A 19,641-nucleotide genomic window follows, 5' to 3' on the forward strand; every position below is an offset into this window, starting at 1 on the left:
GTAGTGGTGTATTTCAGGACACTGCTTATTGATACACCACCGTTAACATTTAAAAAGGAAGGGTTTCTGTAGAAATTTACAGCATTTAAGGTGGGTCTTTCCCACCGTACCATTCTGGTTTTTTGTTAGTGTAATTCCAAATGAATCCTATTGCTCTGACCTTTTTCGTAGCCCTTTCACATCACCTTCGAATATTTGTTTATGTTGCCTGTACAGAATACAATAGTCTGCATCAACCATACCCAGCTCAAAGCATTCCAGACTGCCAACACCTCTAAAGCACTTCTCCTAATCTCATTTGTTCCTCATTTTCTCACTTAAATTAATGGCAGCTCTTTGCTGACCCTTCAACCGTCAGAAATAGTTATGGGGAGATGGTGGCAGAGTGGTATTTTCACTGAACTAGTAATCCGGAGACCTAGGGTAATGCTCTGGGGGCCTGGGTTCGAATCCCGCCATGGTAGCTGGTGAAAATTGCATTATAAGTCTACAGATGACAATGAAACCATCGTCAATTGTTGTAAAAACCCATCTGGTTCTCTAATGTCCTTTTGGGAAGGAAATCTGCCGTCCTTACCTGGTCTGGCCTACATGTGACTGCAGATCCGAAGTGATGTGGTTGACTCTTAAATGCCCTCTGAAATGGCTGACTAAGCCACTCAGTTCAAGGGCAATTAGAGATGGGCGACAAATGCTGGACTTGCTAATGACGCCCGCATCCCTTGAACAAAATTTTTTAAAAACTCATAATTTTAAATATCTGAAATCTTAGTTTTCTGAATGCTGGTGAAATTAGTTAAAGTAACCCATGTCTTTATGAGCTATACAATGCAATCAGTGCACTAGTTTAACTGCAAGTGTAGTTAATTTTTAATTAAATAACCTTGGGGTGGTTTTGTCTGTGTAGATAAATAAATGTTAATTCAGCAGAGCAGCAGTAACTGGATTTTTGTATACCTGACCCTTTGCTCTAGGCACCTGCTTTCATTTTTCCACAGTTGCCTTTTATAAGAGGAGTTTGTGTGGATTATTAACTTTCTTATTGTCGGTCGCCACTCATTTTGGACCCGTTATGATAGGAAATTATTAATAAATGGGCTTATCTTCTCCACTTTCCCTCATCCCAAAAATCCCCAAATGATTCATACTATTTGATAGACAGGCTACTCTGACCTGACCAGTGGTGCTGTTAGGGTGGGAGTTCCAGCATTTTCATAGAATCATAGAAACCCTACAGTGCAGAAGGAGGCCATTCGGCCCATCGAGTCTGCACCGACCACAATCCCACCCAGGCCCTACCCCCACCCATTTACCCGCTAACCTACGCATCTCAGGACTCTAAGGGGCAATTTTTAACCTGGCCAATCAAACTAACCCGCACATCTTTGGACATTTTGAGCCTGCAGGTGGTGGAGTTCCCATGTGTTTGCTGCCCTTGTCCTTCTAGGGTCATAACTGTGTGCAAGTTATTGATGGGGGGGATTTCCCCCGTTTCAGCCCTCTTCTTTCCTTCATGTCATTGGAGCGATGAGGTAGACAGGAGCTGCTTTTCCTCAACTCGCCAAGATTACTCATCCCTCTTCCTGTACTCCCTTTTCTGGTAGATTCTTCTGGAAAATCTATGCTGTATCCCGACAATTTGAAAGTTTAGCCTTGGATTAATGACTGCCATCCTGGAGGTTAAAAACTGGGCCAGCCACAAAAATGCTAAGGCTACAGGAGTTTCTCGGAGCATTTCTAGCATATACAAGGCACATCAGGAGTGTGATGGAACACCGTCCACATACCTGGATGAGTGCAGTTATATAGAATCCCTACCGTGCACAAGGAGGACATTCAACCCCCTCGAGTCTGCACCCGAGCTTCAACAGAGCATCTTAATCAGGCTCTATCCCATAACCCCATGTATTTACCCCACTAATCCCCCTAACCTACACATCTTGGGACACTAAGGGGGCAATTTAGCATGACCAATCCACCTAATCCGCACATCTTTGGAGTGTGGGAGGAAACTGGAGCACGCGGAGGAAACCCACACAGACAGAGGGAGAATGTGCAAATTCCACACGGACAGTCACCTGAGGCCAGAGTTGAATCCAGCTCTCTGGCGCTGCGAGGCAGCAGTGCTAACCACTGTGCTGCCCATCTACAAAATGCATTGCAGCAACTTGCCACGGTTCCTTTGACAGCATTTTCTAAGCTCGTGACCTCTACCAAGACAGAAAAGGGTTGGTAGCAGGCTGCTAATATCCTAATTCTCCACCAAACCGAGCAGCATCCTGTGTTGGAAATAAATCCCTACTATTTCATTGTTGCTGGCTCAGAATTCTGGGTCATCCTCCCTAAGAGCACATGGGCTGCAGCGCAAGAAGGTCTTACCAACTACACTGAAATGATGTGAATGGATTGAAGAAAGTGAATACATGTCGAGCATACTGTTTTGTCTCACGTTGCAAACCAGTACTTGTTTGCAAACTCTTTGAAGAAAATATTTGGGAGAAATTGCTATGGGTCAATTCAGAACATTTTTACATTTTGACAACTTTCACCCTTGACCTGATGGTTGCTGGGGTATGATTCAATAACTTTTCTGCTTTACTTTGCTCAAGTAGCTGCAATTCATATGCGCCTAGCTAGCCGGAGGAGAGGGGAACATCACTGCCTGATTGTAATTTGTAATGGGGAAAGCTTACCACAAAGAATAAAATGTATCCTGTGTAATTTTCCAAATAACTAAATGGTTAGGGCTGGAGAAAGAGACTCAAGAAATTAATCATTTAAAATGTTTGCACACCTTTGGATTATCACCATACTTGCGAAGGTCCATTTGGCCCCCTATCTGGGCTGTTGGGGGTGACAACAGTTAGTGTGAGGTGGCAAAGTAGGAAGGTGTGATCCCAAGACCCTTTCTCTTCTGAACCCTACAACTTTATTACTAAACCCTCCCACTTTATTACTTCTCTTTCTCATTAACTATTGCCTTTAGTTACTTCCTCTAATTTGTCCCCTGCAATTTCATGGTATACATTTCACCCACCCACCATGTTTGCCATTTTGTTTCTTAAAGAAGGAACTGTTTCTTAATGTAGCCTCTTACAATGTAAGGTGTCCCAGCCTGATTCACAGCCTGCCTTCTGAGTGTTACCATTTTTGTTTTTTGTCGACTAATGCAGCAGCCAGTTTGTTCCACTAACAAAATGTCTAAACTGACCAACTAACTTGTGTTTTAAAATGAATGTTGGCCAGGACTCTAGGCTTGGAGCTACATATAAAAGTTGAGTATGGGGAAGGTACAGATGATGGCACGAATACTTGTTGCCAAGTTGAGATGTAACAATGACCATACTGTATACACCCCTCTCTCTCTCCAAGTGTGCTCTCCCTACAAAGACACTGGCCATATCAGTGAAGAATGAGTTTGGTTTTGAGATCTTGTATTACTGCACTGATGATTTCTCACCTTCTATCTTGATGATTTTTAATGGAAATTGAGTCAACAGATTTTACCCGTTGTCCTCTGAGTCATCGTATCAGCTTCTTGAATGTAAATATACCTATTTGATTTTCAATGCTGAGTTTTTTGTATAGATAAATTATTTGGAGTTTTCAAAAATGTTATTCCTTTGCTAAAGTTACGAAGCCAATGCTCAAAGTGGACTGGGCAAGCCCGTAATCAACTCCTCGCTTGGTCCAAAAATAGTTCAAAAACAAATTGAATCCAATTCACAGTCTCCACAAGAGAGACATAGCAGATCCAAGCTGACACGAAAAAGCATTGGACCTGATCTTGGGCTTGATCTGACATTTGATCTTAGCCAAAGGCTGAGAAATGGTTTGGAGTTAATGTTCCTGCTGTATTTCTGAACTTCCCTCATCGATTTGTCCTGTTGCACAACCCAATTCAATGATGCAATAAATTCGGTTATGGTAATGCTTACCACACAAGATTCTCCTATAAAACTGGACATCTGCCAAATTTGCAACATCTTGTGAACAGCATTGTACTTTGCACATTGGCTAATGATTGTACGTAGATTAAGAAAGAATGACGTCTAAGCTTTTGAAAATTGCTATTTGAATTTTACTTGTTGAATTAAATTGTTTGGACTGATCCTGCCAGTTTACATATTAGGAAGAAATTTTAACATGGGCTTCAGGAATGGGCCTTTCCTAGTAATACAATTAGCTGGGAAGACTACTGTTGTACTTGAATTTCCTTGTTCTGTTTTGCTGGTTATGTCAAACCTTTGAAACGTGGCAATCTTGGGACTGAGGTCTGGCTAGATTTCACATCCTGCTCAATTTTGGGTTGGGCTATGGACAATTCAGATGAGCCAGGGTTGGGTGGGGTCAAGACTGGCATGCAACCAGCGAAGGGGCGAACTGGTTAGCTCCCACTCTGCACCAATGGAGCTCCTAACTCAATCACTCAGTTTTTGCATCTTACTCAAAGTTGATGCATGGCATGTTCTGAAAAAGGCTCAGTTTTCAGAATGCAGTTTTTGGACAGTCTGATTTGAGACTCTCTGCTATTGGACATGGGTCAGCTGGTAGTCATCCTAGTTCCCTCTGTCACCATGATTGATTTGATTTATTATTGTCACATGTATTAACATACAGTGAAAAGTATTGTTTCTTGCGCGCTGTACAGACAAAACATACCGTTCATAGAGAAGGAAACGAGAGTGCAGAATGTAGTGTTAGTCATAGCTAGAGTGTAGAGAAAGATCAACTTAATGCAAGGTAAGTCCATTCAAAAGTCTAACAGCAGCAGGGAAGAAGCTGTTCTTGAGTCGGTTGGTACGTGACCTCAGACTTTTGTATCTTTTTCCCGAAGGAAGAAGGTGGAAGAGAGAATGTCCGGGGTGCGTGGGGCCCTTAATTATGCTGGCTACTTTGCCGAGGCAGCGGGAAGTGTAGACAGAGTCAATGGATGGGAGGCTGGTTTGCGTGATGGATTGGGCTACATTCACGACCTTTTGTAGTTCCTTGCGGTTTTGGGCAGAGCAGGAGCCATACCAAGCTGTGATACAACCAGAAAGAATGCTTTCTATGGTGCATCTGTAAAAGTTGGTGAGAGTCGTAGTTGACATGCCAAATTTCCTTAGTCTTCTGAGAAAGTAGAGGCGTTGGTGGGCTTTCTTAACTATAGTGTCGACATGGGGAGCCAAGACAGGTTGTTGGTGATCTGGACACCTAAAAACTTGAAGCTCTCGACCCTTTCTACTTCGTCCCCGTTGATATTGAGGGAGAGACTATTGTTGCCGCACCAGTTCACCAGATTCTCTCTCATTTCTGTACTCTGTCTCGTCATTGTTTGAGATCCGACCCACTACGGTGGTGTCGTCAGTAAACTTGAAAATCGAGTTGGAGGGGAATTTGGCCACACAGTCATAGGTGTATAAGGAGTATAGTAGGGGGCTGAGAACACAGCCTTGTGGGGCACCAGTGTTGAGGATGATCATGAAGGAGGTGCTGTTGCCTATCCTTACTGATTGTGGCCTGTGAGTTAGGAAGTTCAGGATCCAGTCGCAGAGGGAGGTGCCGAGGTCCAGGCCACGGAGTTTGGAGATGCGTTTTGTAGTAATAATAGTGTTGAAGGCTGAGCTGTAGTCAATAAATAGGAGTCTGACAAAGGTGACTTAGATTAATCAGGGTTTCACAATGTAGAACACCCCATCAAGTTATTTTCATTTTTTTAAAAAAGATGAGATCACACGGCACCAGCTTATAATCCAACATGCTTATTTGAAATCACAAGCTTTCGGAACACTGCTCCTTAGTTAGGTTGTAGAGATGCCGGTGTTGGACTGGGGTGAACACAGTAAGAAGTCTCACAACACCAGGTTAAAGTCCAACAGGTTTATTTGGTAGCAAATACCATAAGCTTTCGGAGCGCTGCTCCTTCGTCAGATGGAGTGGAAATTGTCAGACTTCACCCGATGAAGGAGCAGCATTCCGAAAGTGTGTGATTTCAAATAAACCTGTTGGATTATAACCTGGTGTCATGTGACCTCTCATTTTGTCACCCCAGTCCAACACCGGCATCTTCACATCGTAAAACAAAAAGATGCTCCATCTTTAGTTCTGAGTCCCCGTTAAGGTAGCACTGGTTTTTTTTTAGTGCTTACGCTAGTTTGTAGGCACTGGTATCGTAAATAAAAATGCTGTCACTACTCAGCAGACAGCATCTATGGAAAGAAAAGATGTTGATGTTTCTGGTCAGACTCTTGCTCAGTTCAGAGACATTGACTCTGTCCCCAGACGCTGCCTGACCTGCTGAGTATTGAGAACATTTTCTGTTCCTAATTGGCCAATTAATGTGTCTGGAAAGGCACGAGTGTAACAGAGTAGTGTCTGGGCCAGCAGATACACCATTTCATGTCATCACTGTCTGAGTGCTACTGCAGAAGCATCGTATAAGTAGCTAAACAATGAAAATGTCACAGTGCATTAAAACAAGCTGGAAAAACAATGGTGAAGAAGGGCAGGCGAGTTCTAATATTAAATACACTGACAAGCAGATCTGATCAATATCCCATTGCTGTTTTTGTCACATTTCCTACTAGTGGCTGCATTATATTGACTGAGGTTTTGAAAGATGATTTAGAAATGCCGGTACTGGTATTTCCTTTCGTGTTCAGTGGCCACTTTTTTATTTCATGGGACGACATTGCTAGGCCATTTCAGAGGACATTTAAAAGTCAGCCACATTGCTCTGGGTCTGGAGTCACATACAAGCCAGACCAGGTAAGGAGGGCAGATTTCCTTCCCTCAAAGAGAATCTCAGTAGTCATCAGATTGTTATCAAATTCATGTGTCACTATCTGTCATGGTGGGATTGGAACCCAGGTCCCCCGAGCATTACCCTCAGTCTCTGGATTCTAAGTCCAGTGACAATGCCACTGTGCCATCGTCTCCCCCTGCTAGTGTACTAAATGATTTGTTTGGTTTTTTTGGTAAGAAATGTACAGAGAGAATTTACCATGACAGGTGCAACCATAGCACAGTGTATCCAGCTAACAAAGGAAATATCTGTTTGGTCTGAAATCAATAAAATGGCCTTGTACAACATTAGAAGAAGCTGGAGTTTATGACCTATCATTCAGAAGTGTTTGACGGGGGAACAGAAGGTAGTCATGTCAGATATTCCTGCTGGGATGAGTTTCTCAAAATTGAAATTCTTCTTCAGCCGTGAAGCCCATGGAATAAATGGACATTAACAGCATGGACACAAAGTGGCATGATGACAGGGAACAGAGTAATGGTGAAAAGGCTTTTAGAGTCTGCACTTGCAGGTGAGAAACACCTGACCTACTTACCTAATCCTTTCTGCCAGCACTTGGCCCATAGCCCTGAATGTTATGAAGGATGTGAGGCAACTTGCCTCCACCACCCTCCCAGGTAGCATATTCCAGACTGTTGCCACCCTCTGGATAAAAATGATTTTCCTCACATCCCTCCTGCCCCTCACCTTGAACCTATGTCCCCTCGTGATTCATCTTTCAACTAAGGAGAACAGCTGCTCCTTATCCACTCTGTCCATGCCCCTCATAATCTTGTACACCTCGATCAGGTCGCCACTCAGTCTTCTCTGCTCCAACAAAAACAACCCAAGCCTACCCAACCTCTCTTCTTAACTTAAATGTTCCATCCCAGGCAACATCCTGGTGAATCTCCTCTGCACTCCCTCCAGATTTCATGATGCGTAAATCATGTTTGACTAATTTGCTAGAGTTCTTCGAAGTGGATAATGGGGATCCTGAAGATGTAGTATATCTGGACTTCCAGAAGGCGTTTGATACCACACAAAAGGTTAATATGCAAGGTTAGTTCACATGCGGTTGGTAATTTATTAGCTTGGATAGAAGACTGGCTAACTGAGAAGGCAGAGAGTCAGGATAAATGGGTCTTTCTCTGGTTGGCAAGATGTAACTACATGCCAGAGGGTTCGGTCCTTGGGCACCAACTATTTACAATCTCTATTAATGACTTGGACACGGGGATAGTAGGTTCCACAGCCAAATTTGCAAATGACACTAAAATAGGTGGGATAGTAAGCTGCAATGAGGAAATAAGAAATTTACAAATGGATAGGTTAGGTGAGTGGGCCAAAATGTGGCAGCTTGAGTTTAACGTGGCTAAGTGTGAAGTTATTCATTCTGCTCAAAAAAGGAAAGGAATCGTATTATCTAAATAGAGAGAAACTTCGGGGTGCTTCAGTGCAGAGAGATCTGGGTGTCCTTGTGCATGAGTCATAGAAAACTAGTATGCAGTTACAGCAGGTAATGAATGAGGAAAGCAAGTGGAATTTTGGCATTTATAATTAAAGGGATAGAGTATAAAAATAAGTGTTGCTGCAACTATAAAAGGCATTGGTGAGGCTGCACCTGGAGTATTGTGCACAGTTTTGCTCCCCTTATTTGAGGAAGGATGTAGTTGCATTAGAGGCAGTTCAGAGGAGGTTCACTAGATTGATTCCAGGGATGAGGGGTTTGTTTTACTAGGAGAGATTGAGCAGTCTAGACCTATACTCCCTGAAGTTTAGAAGAATGAGAGGAGATCTAATTGAGGTGTAGAAGATGATAAACAGGTTTGACAAAGTAGACGGAGAGCAGATGCTTCCTCTTGTGGGGCAATCTAGAACAAGAGGTCATAGGTTTAGGATAAGGGGTAGCAGATTTATAACACAGATGAGGAGAAATTACTTCTGAGGGTGGTGAATCTGTGGAACTGACTACCCCAGAGTGTGGTGGATGCCGGGACATTGAGTAACTCTTTGAGGAGATAAACAGATTTTTAATTAGTAATGGAGTTGAAAGATTATGGTGAACGGGCAGGAAAGTGGAGTTGAGGCTGAGATGTGATCAGCCATGATGGTATTGAATGGCAGAGCAGGCTCGAGGGGCTGAATGGCCTCCTCCTCCTAGTTCCTATGTTAATGCTATGAATTTGTAGGCTGGTATCACAAATTTTTGAAATGCTGCATTTTTAACTATCATAGTTGATGTGGAAGGCAGTTGGGCACGTGGCTTCAGTGATGAGGAAAGATATTGACCAGTAGTGGGGAAATTACAGATTTGATTCCCTGCATGTGTTGGATTGATTTGAGTTCAGCTGGAATAGCAGCAGTATTGAGGCTATAACTGATCTTAGGCTACCTGGCTACAGAGAGAATCAGACCCTGTTCACAACTGCTGGTCCAGTTCCTAGCAGCAACAAATTGTATTTAGACATTTATCGTCCTTAACATAGTAACCCGTCCCACAGGGACATTTGATGAATAATTTGATACTGAACTACACGAGGAGAAGTTTGGCCAGCTGCCAGTAGCCCAGTCCAGGGGATAGATTTCAAGCAGCTTCTCTGAGTGGAGTGAGTGCTGGGGAAGTTTATAGTGGGAACTACAGAGCTTGATGCCTTAACAGCTGAAGGCACGTCAGAGGCAAAGGAAATCCAGAGGTGCACAAGAGGCCAGAATTGATGAACTGTAGAGATTGTGGAGGGTTGGAAGGCTGGAGGAGGTTACAGAGACAGGGAGGGGTAAGATGATAAAGTGCTGCCTGAATAGAAACTGAAACTTGTAGCTATTTGAGCCTAGTACTTGCGAGCCATATTTGTATTTTAACAGTGCCTTTCTGGGAAAGGGAAGCAAAAAGCAAGAAAAGGACTTAATTTCTGAAGACGCCACTTTCTGGGTGAGACATTAACCGCGGTTCATCTGCCTGCTCGCCTGGGTGTGAAAGATCCACTATTCAAAGAAGAGCAGGGGATTGGCACCCGTGTCCTGACCATTATTTATCTCTCGAGGAACATCAGGAAAACATGTTATCTGGCCCTTGTTGCATTGTTTGTGGGAGCTCCTTGCTGCACACAATTTGGCTGTTGCGTTTCCTACATTCCAACAGTGACTTCATTTCACAAGCCCTGCATTGGCTGTGAAGGACATTGGAATGTTCTGAATTTGTGAAAGGTGCTATATGAATGCAAGTCTTTCTGTCTAAAACATTGCAGATGCTATTGCAGAGTAATTAGTTGTATCTCTTTGCTGTAACTTCCAAAGGCAAAGTCTAAAGATGTGGGGGTTAGGCTGATTGGACATGCTAAATTAACCCTTACTGTCCCGGGATGTGATAGGTTAGAGCGATTAGCAGGGTAACTAAGCGGGGATAGGGTGGGATTGTTGTCGGTGCAGACTCGATGGGCCGAATGGCCGCCTCCTGCACTGTAGGGTTTCTATGATTCTATGATTGGCTGAAAGAGAATGGATCAGAAGAACAGACACAAACTCACGACTCTGCATTTAGTGAGAGCTTTCTCTGCTAATACTAAAACATTTCATGGTCATCGAAGCCTCTCCTATACTAGTTCACACACGGTCTTACTAGAATTTGTTTCCAGCCCTTATCAGTGGCAACTCCCTCACCAAAAGATCAAATTCACAAAAAGCTGAGATTCTCACCATAAATTGTTTTCTGCAAACCTCTGCTATTACAGGACCAGCCCGGCTTGCATGCTGATTTAGCGAGCACTATATGGGCATGGGCCTGGTTTCTAGGCTGTGTGCGTGGTGCCTGATCCTTCTATTGTGACCAAGACCATAAATCTTTATCATTTTCACAAAAAATGTACAGGTTTAAAAAAAAAAGTGATGGCCAGTACTGCAGTTTAGAAACTAGAAATTCCATTTAATTAACAGCAATTGAGTAATGTTGGTCAGTGTTGAACTGTGATCTATCCATGTTTAACATTACATATCATATGTGGGTCTTAAGATTTGTCTAGAATCCATACCAAAAGTTGCTTCCCAGTTTAATTTGGGCAGAGTTTTATCCTTCAGAATATTATGTTTTAATAAGATCATCTCATTCTTCTAAATTGCAATGAGTACAAACCAAACCTGCTCAACCTTAACTTATAAGACAATCCCTTCATCTCCGGAATCATCCAAGTGAATCTTCTCTGAACTGCTTCCAATACAGTATATCCCTTCCCAAATAAGGAGACCAAAACTGTACTCCAGGTGTGATATATCCAATGTCCTGTACAGTTGTAGCAAGACTTTTATACTCCACGCATGCACACCCGCCCGCAATGCAGGCCAACATTCCATTGGCCTTCCTAATTACTTACTGAAGCTGCATGCTAATCTTTTGTAATTTAAGTACAAGGACACCCAGATCCCTCTGTACTGCAGCATTCTGTGGATCCTCTCCATTGAAATAGTATTCTGCTTTTCCAATCTTCCTGTCAAACTGGACAACCTTGTATTTTCCCACATTATACTCCCATCTACCAATTTTTTCCCCCCACTCAGCCTATTGATATCCCTTTGCAGACTCTTTATGTCCTTAAACTTGCTTTCTTACCGATCTTTGTATTGTCAGCAAATTTGTCTACAATACACTTGGTTCCTTCATCGGAGTCATTAATCTAGATTGTGAGGCCCCAGCACTGATTCCTGTTTGTTACATTTTGTCAAGGTAGAAATGACCCATTTATCTCTATTTCCTGTTAGTCAATTCTCTACCCATGCTAATGTGTCACCCTCAACACCATGAACTCTTGTGCAGTTATCTTTGATGTGGCACCTTATTGAATGTCTTTTGGAAATCCAAATGCACTACATCTACAGGTTCCCTTTATCAACCCTGCTCATTACATTCCCCAAGATCACTCATAAATTTGTCGAACACAATTTCCCTTTCATTAAACCAGGGAGTGGAAACGGAGTGGGAGGTGGTAGTTGCCAGGGAGTGGGAAGTGATAGTTTGCCAGGGTGGAGGGATTAAGGGCTTTTTTGACGGGGTGATGACATCCCAGCTTGTTGAAATGATCACAGCCGCAGTTGGTAAAATACTTCCATCCAGAGTTGCAAACTTTCAAAAGCAAGGATTTCCCTAAGAGTTAGCGCTGTAACTAACAGCTAGTTCCCTAGATTCCAGGATTCACCCCAACCAAATGAAAGCTTTGGGAACTACTGTTCGTCGTCCAGTCACTTGATCAAACACCGGAGGTGCAAAGCCAGCAGGTCCAGGGTGCATCAAGTGACAAGCTTCCGAATTCTCCACCTCTCCTGAATATTCCCATATGGCTCACACATGGGACTGACAGGCCTCCACAAATTGTCCAAAATGGTGAAAGTCAGCAATTAGTTTCATTGCGCTACAAGGACACTCAGACGGGGCTCCAGCCTCCAGCAGTACCCACACACATCTTTCTGAACTCAGTAGTGGACTGTATGCAGTTGGTATTGCAGCAGTAACAAATGGAGCTCATTTTCTCTCATGGATGCCTTTGAGCCTGTGAAGTGTATGATTCCTCAGGACTCACTGCTGGCATCAGTTTATGTCCTTAATCAAACTGCATTGCCTGGTCAGCATGAAGGTTATTTTGCTGCTTTAGGATCACTGGTTTTTACACTTTATCTTTTAAACTGAATGAGGAAGGATGTCAAGTTGACATGAGGTTTTTATGGGTGCAAGTTTCCTCAATTTCCTAAACAATTGCTCTTCACATACCAAGCTTGTATCAATTTATCAATTGCCTTCCTGACTAACAGCTTGGAGCTGCGTTTCAGTGAGTGCTACGGAGGGCAGGTCAAACTTTGGCAGCAGAGTTATTGGAGAGGTGCAGAGCTACCTGAGGCGGTAGTATTTAGGCTGCATTGGTTAACACTATGTACTGAGTGTTGCCAGATGTTCAGGCTGGCCCTGTTAGACACAGGCTTTTGCCTCACTAGATTATGGATGTTCTCTGCCTTTCTCTATGTTGTTTTGATCTTCACACTGCCTTCCTTTTATCTTGTTGCTGTCTCTAATAAAATCCTGAAGTCCTGGAGAAAGGCTACTAGGCCAGGGCCTGGGTGAATGTCTCGGGTGGGTGTCGGTGTCTTGTACATGCCATGTGGAGGATGGGAGGAGGAAGATTTTATTTGCAATGAGTGGACTGCCACCTGCTGCTTTAGGGTTGTCTCAGTCACAGGCACTCTGTGCCAAGCCACTCTTCAACTTCCAGTGAAGCAGCTGTTCAGTTTATTTTCCCAGTGCCAATACCTCAGGAGGTACTTGTAAACAGGCCAGCAGCAATTTAAGTTAAACATTGACTACAGGGATAAGGAGGAAGGAAACTTAGTGAATTGCTGCAGTGCATCTTGTAGATGTGCACACAGCTGCCACTGTGCGTCAGTGCTGGAGGGAGTGAATGTTTGTGGAAGGGGTAGCAACCAAGCAGGGCTGTTTTGCCCTGGATGGTGTTGAACTTCTGGAGTGTTGTTGGAGCTGCGCTCATCCAGGCAAGCGGGGAGAATTCTATCACACTCCTGACTTGCCTTGTGGATGGTGGACAGGTTGCGGGGAGTCAGGAGGTGGGTTACTCGCTGCAAGATTCCCAAGCCTCTTGAGGAAGCTCAGCAGCACACTGAGGATTAATATCCACGTCACAGTTTCGGAGTAATCTTACAACTTTTCTAAGGAGTTTTAAGCATTTTCTTTATCTTTGGGTCTCTGGTTTCCTTTGTTTGTGGTTAGCCAGAAGCAGTAGTTCTATTTTGAGTATAGTGCTGTGTAAAAGGCTCCATAGGTTCTGGGTCGAGGAGTCAGTACAGAGCTCGCCTGGTTCTGGTGTGCCAGTAGACACAAACCCAGTAATTGCTGAGGTTTATTGTGATTTGTGTTTTGCCACCCATCTTCAAGGCAAATTTGTTGTTATTCATTCATGGGACATGGGTGTCACTAGCTGGGTCAGTATTTATTGTCCATCCCAAGCTGCTCTTTTGGAGGTGGTGGTGAGCTGCTTTCTTGAATCGCTGTAGTCCATGTGGTGTACGTACACCCACAGTGCTGATAGGAATGAAGTACCAGGAGTTTGATCTAGTGATGGTGAGGGAACGGCGATATATTTCAAGTCAGGACGTTGAGTGACTTGGAGGGGAACCTCCAGGTGATGGTGTTCCCAGGTTTGTCTTTGTCCTTCTAGGTGGTAGTGGTCATGAGTTTGGAAGGTGCTGTCTAAAGAGCCTTGGTGAGTTCCTGCAGTGTATCTTGTAGATGGTGCACACCGCTACTACTGTATGTTGGTGATGGGTGGAGTGAATGTTTGTGGATGGGGTAGATAAGGTTGGTCTGTTGCATTTACAGCAGGAACTTGGTTAGTACTGTAAGTTGTGAAACGTGCTGTACCTACCAGGTCAGCACCGATGAGGATGTAATGGGCACAGACCCATTAATGAAAAAGTTAAGATGTCACACAATGAAAAATCTATTAGCTTGTTTTTTTTCAGTTATGAAGTCTACAAAGAGAGCTCCCAAGTTGTCGGTTTTCACTTCAATCCCAGAGTTACACAATAATTGCAGTTGAGTGATGTAAATAAGGCAGCCTGGGCAGAAGTTTATTAAAACTAGTTTTGAATTATCAGATGGTTTGAATGAAGCAACTTTGAATTGAGAGTGCACTGTTCATGGTGATAGGTACCTACAGTAAGAGGCACAAGGAGGCCTCCTCCATGTAGCTGTGACTGGTTTAATTCTGATTCCACCGTAAGTTGAACTCTGTTTATTTTTCTCTCTAATAGGTTGGTGACCTTGTGAAAGTGACCAGGATGAACATCAGCGGCCAATGGGAAGGTGAGGTGAATGGCCGGCAAGGACTGTTCCCTTTCACTCACGTCCAGATAATCGACCCCCAAAACCCCGAAGAGAACGAGTGACCTAAAGGTCGGGGAACATGTGGTCACCTCCATCTGCCTGTTCATCGCACACGGTATCAGCATCACATCCGGTGCATTGCTTCCAGACTAATGGGGAAACCATCATTTTGCCATGGAACTGCCATTGGATTTTTGAGTATCTGCTTACCTGCTGGAATTTAATGTTTCTGTCTGAGCTCTTCCCACGTACCATTAAAGCTATCTGATTACTAACAATAAATGGAGAAAAGGACGGGAGAGACAGTCTCAATCTCAGTGCTGCAATAGATGATGCTTCAGTACAAGTCTGAAGCCAGCTGGAATAATCGAGTGTATACTTGGCTGCATCCCTCACACTGGGAACACTTGATGGATATTCCTCCTGCCTGTGATAGGCATGTAAATGTGGTGATACCTCGCCAACTTATAGATTGTGGTATTTAGGGATGCTACTGGGACTAGATTCGATTCATCTAGCCTCAGTTATTATCTTGAGTGCGTACTTAATGTAAAGGAGCTGAGTGAAAACTGAGGCATTGGACTCGTGAGAATGATTTGAAATGGTTTGGAGTACAGCCGATATAACATTAGTCTGTGGTGCCATATTCAATATGTAGAGGAGTCACAATTTTTTTTGGATACAATCAGATAGATAGCTGTAGAAAACAATCATGAATAAGTCACTTTTACAGCTCTGTAACACCTGTAAGGACAGAGCTTTGGAAAGAGGAAACACTCTGGCTGAATGGGAACAGAATTGCTCACACTTGGGAATCTGGATAGGTTGCCAGGTGTAGGCTGGGTGAGGCACAAGGATCTTAGATATGCTGGTGATTCACAGCCTGGGCTAAGTAATCTGCAAAAGGATTGGCTCGTGGGTTACTGATCCTGCAAGGCAGGATCTCTTCATAAGCTTAAACATGGAGGTAGTGAGTCAGGGTTTAGTGAATAGCCTTCAGATAATCTGGAATGACACAAAACATCTGGCTAATGGGCAGAAATATTCCAATGGAGATATTAGTGCCTTCCCCTTTTGGAAGTTTTCTCTAAAAGCAGTTTCTTGATCTGCATTTCTGTGACGATACTCAGTGTTGGACAGCTCCCTTGGTAAACTCATATCCAGCACATACAGTCTGCCTGACTTATACCAATGACCAGCAAGTCAGATAGTCTTCACCTGCTCAAAATGGCCAGAAAGGTTTGTGGGTGTCAGTTTGATATGGGTGCAGTGCAGAGCCAGTGGGTGTCAGTTTGATATATATGCAGTGCAGAGCCAGTGGGTGTCAGTTTGGTATGGGTGCAGTGCAGAGCCAGTGGGTGTCAGTTTGATATGATGCAGTGCAGAGCCAGTGGGTGTCAGTTTGATATGGATGCAGTGCAGAGCCAGTGGGTGTCAGTTTGATATGGATGCAGTGCAGAGCCAGTGGGTGTCAGTTTGATATGGATGCAGTGCAGAGCCACTGGGTGCCAGTTTGATATGGATGCAGTGCAGAGCCAGTGGGTGTCAGTTTGATATGGATGCAGTGCAGAGCCACTGGGTGCCAGTTTGATATGGATGCAGTGCAGAGCCAGTGGGTGTCAGTTTGATATGGATGCAGTGCAGAGCCAGTGGGTGTCAGTTTGATATGGGTGCAGTGTGCTTTACAGACTAAGTCCTATTTGACCTGACTGCTGGAATGGGCTTGGTCGCTTGCGCGCGCACACACTGGTTTCTGGTGCATGTGCTCAATTCTGTCCCTCGCCCGCCCGCTCCTCCGATCTCTCCCCCTCTGGCTCTCTCTAGCCCTCATCTGCCATGTGCCACTCTTTTACTCGCTCGCTGGTGCCCCCTCCCCCTCATTCCCTCGCCCGCCGGTGCCCCCTCCCCCTCATTCCCTCGCTCACCGGTGGCCCCCCCCCCCCCACCTCATTTCCCCGCTGGTGCCCCCTCCCCCTCATTCCCTCGCTCGCCGGTCCCCCCTCCCCCTCATTCCCTCGCTCGCCGGTCCCCCCTCCCCCTCATTCCCTCACTCGCCAGTGCCCCCCTTCCCCTCATTCCCCCGCTGGTGCCCCCTCCCCCTCATTCCCTCGTTCGTCGGTGCCCCCCTTCCCCTCATTCCCTCGCTCACCGGTGGCCCCCCCCCCCACCTCATTTCCCCGCTGGTGCCCCCTCCCCCTCATTCCCTCGCTCGCCAGTCCCCCCTCCCCACTCATTCCCCCGCTGGTGCCCCCTCCCCCTCATTCCCTCGCTCGCCAGTCCCCCCTCCCCACTCATTCCCCCGCTGGTTCCCCCTCCCCCTCATTCCCTCGCTCGCCGGTCCCCCCTCCCCCTCATTCCCTCGCTCGCCGGTCCCCCCTCCCCCTCATTCCCTCGCTCGCCGGTCCCCCCTCCCCCTCATTCCCTCGCTCGCCAGTGCCCCCCTTCCCCTCATTACCCCGCTGTTGCCCCCTCCCCCTCATTCCCTCGCTCGTCGGTGCCCCCCTTCCCCTCATTCCCCCGCTGGTCCCCCTCCCCCTCATTCCCTCGCTCGCCGGTGCCCCTCTCCCCACTCATTCCCCCGCCGGTGCCCCCTCCCCCTCATTCCCTTGCTCGCCAGTGCCCCCTCCCCCTCATTCCCTCGCTCGCCGGTGCCCCCCTCCCCCTCATTCCCTCGCTCGCCGGTGCCCCCGTTCCCCTCATTTCCTCGCTCACCGGTGCCCCCCCCCCCACTCATTCCCCCGCTGGTGCCCCTCCCCCTCATTCCCTCGCCCGCCAGTGCCCCCTCACTCCCTCGCTCGCCGGTGCCCCCTCCCCCTTCACTCCCTCGCTCGCTGGTGCCCCCCCCCCCATTCCCTCGCTCGCCAATGCCCCCCCTCCCTCGCTCGCCGGTGCCCCCTCCCCCCCATCGCTCGCCGGTGCCCCCTCCCCCCATTCCCTCGCTCGCCGGTGCCCCCTCCCCCCCCATTCCCTCGCTCGCCAATGCCCCCTCCCCCCCCCATTCCCTCGCTCGCCGGTGCCCCCTCACCCCCTCGCTCGCCGGTGCCCCCTCACCCCCTCGCTCGCCGGTGCCCCCTCACCCCCTCGCTCGCCGGTGCCCCCTCACCCCCTCGCTCGCCGGTGCCCCCTCACCCCCTCGCTCGCCGGTGCCCCCTCACCCCCTCGCTCGCCGGTGCCCCCTCACCCCCTCGCTCGCCGGTGCCCCCTCACCCCCTCGCTCGCCGGTGCCCCCTCACCCCCTCGCTCGCCGGTGCCCCCTCACCCCCTCGCTCGCCGGTGCCCCCTCACCCCCTCGCTCGCCGGTGCCCCCTCACCCCCTCGCTCGCCGGTGCCCCCTCACCCCCTCGCTCGCCGGTGCCCCCTCACCCCCTCGCTCGCCGGTGCCCCCTCACCCCCTCGCTCGCCGGTGCCCCCTCACCCCCTCGCTCGCCGGTGCCCCCTCACCCCCTCGCTCGCCGGTGCCCCCTCACCCCCTCGCTCGCCGGTGCCCCCTCACCCCCTCGCTCGCCGGTGCCCCCTCACCCCCTCGCTCGCCGGTGCCCCCTTTCTCGCCTGCCTTTTTTTTTTCTTTGCATTGCGCACTGGAGTAAGGATTCGTTCCCTCCTCCAAACAATCTTTTTACAAAATGAGTCGTCCAGGGTAATCTGGATTGAAATTGGCTTCCATCGACCGACTAACTCATTTTAGTAATAATTCAGATGAAGAAGTTTGCGCCTTCTATGTATTAATATCTCTGCACTGACTGTGCTCTATTTAATAACCTGGGTGGAAGAATTGTCACCTGCAGTGCAACACTAAATTCAAACACTGTCGACAGTTTTCACCCCACCCTGCCGTTACTGAGGCTGCTATACTCAGTTTGAGGTAGTAATTCTGACCCTTTGCTGTGGAAGTGCTCCTTCCTCTATAGTGGCAATACAGATGATGCTTGTGCAGTAATTGTACATGAACTGTTTTGACGAATTGAGCAGCAAGGCACCATTGACTTGCCCCCAGAGGTAACTGTGGGGAATTGATCATCTTCCAGGCAGCACAGCACATTGCAGTTGAACCAGCTGGGTGTACAGTAGCTGCCAGTAATGGGTATTTGCAGTTATTTCCCGTTTGGAAAATTGTTATTGATTGGATTTTATCCATTTGCAGTGTGTTTATAACAAATCCACATGAGCTTTTCTCTTCTTCCACCTGGTGGCTTGGAACGGTCCTGCCCCACGGACAGCTATAGGCGAGTGTGCGCTATTGTAACTGGTTGCTTAGTGTGGATGCTTCACTGTTTTCACAGTAGACCATAGTTACTGGTTATTAAAATGAAGCCTTGACAGTCTGCATCTTCCTGGAGCTAACTACATATTCTGAACATTGAGGGAATCACCTGGTGTAATGGTGGGGGAGGGGTACTGGACAACTTCCTGAGGTCAGTTCATCATCAAACCAAAGTATGCACCGAGTGCCTAAAATCAGAGTGTCCACTGTCTGGGTGGGGCAGGTGGAGATAGTTTAGTTATCACTGTCCTGGTTACTTTTTGAAGGAGATATTTAGAATTCATATTTTCATAGGGGTAACCATGTTGTGGTTTCAGACATTCTAGAACCAACATTTTTATTTGCCTTTCCCTCCACTTCTCACCTTGCTGAGGTCTCCAGTTAGTTGAACAGATCCTGGGTCTCGGACTAACCATGACATAACAGTATTGACCCAACAGTTTTTTTATTACAGAATCACGGATTCTTTGGATACGCCTCCGTTTTGCTTCTCATACTAATGCGACTAGCTTTGTGCCTTGTTCTGTTTTTTGTTTCCTTTATCAAACCACTATAGCTCCCTTGGCCTGCCTGCCAAGCTATTACACTGGACTCCTAAAAATCTGTCTAGTTGCCAGAAATGCCTCGTGAGAATGGACGATGCCCTACATTTCCTTCCCCCCTCCCTCTCCTGCCCTTGATGATTCGGTTCCAGTTTGAGTGTTTCCCCTTTCAGGTTATTAGTACCTGGCCTGC

General features: G+C 46.6%; 1 protein-coding gene across 2 annotated transcripts in view; it reads left to right on the forward strand.

Moving 5' to 3' along the window:
• The window catches only part of crkl (v-crk avian sarcoma virus CT10 oncogene homolog-like), a 67,910-nt gene extending 51,550 nt beyond the window's left edge, over positions 1 to 16,360 (forward strand). The window contains exon 3 of one of the 2 annotated variants that reach the window (XR_013499367.1): positions 14,573 to 14,704. Coding sequence is in view for 1 of the 2 variants with exons in the window: in XM_078226795.1 (XP_078082921.1) it covers positions 14,573 to 14,707 (135 nt within the window). In the remaining variant the exon portion in view is untranslated. Of the gene's footprint in view, positions 1 to 14,572 lie in introns of both variants that reach the window. The other variant, XM_078226795.1, reaches the window with a different exon arrangement.
• The last annotated feature ends 3,281 nt before the right edge of the window (positions 16,361 to 19,641 follow it).

This window comes from Mustelus asterias, chromosome 13, assembly GCF_964213995.1.
Source record: "Mustelus asterias chromosome 13, sMusAst1.hap1.1, whole genome shotgun sequence".
Classification (NCBI taxonomy): Eukaryota; Metazoa; Chordata; class Chondrichthyes; order Carcharhiniformes; family Triakidae; genus Mustelus; species Mustelus asterias.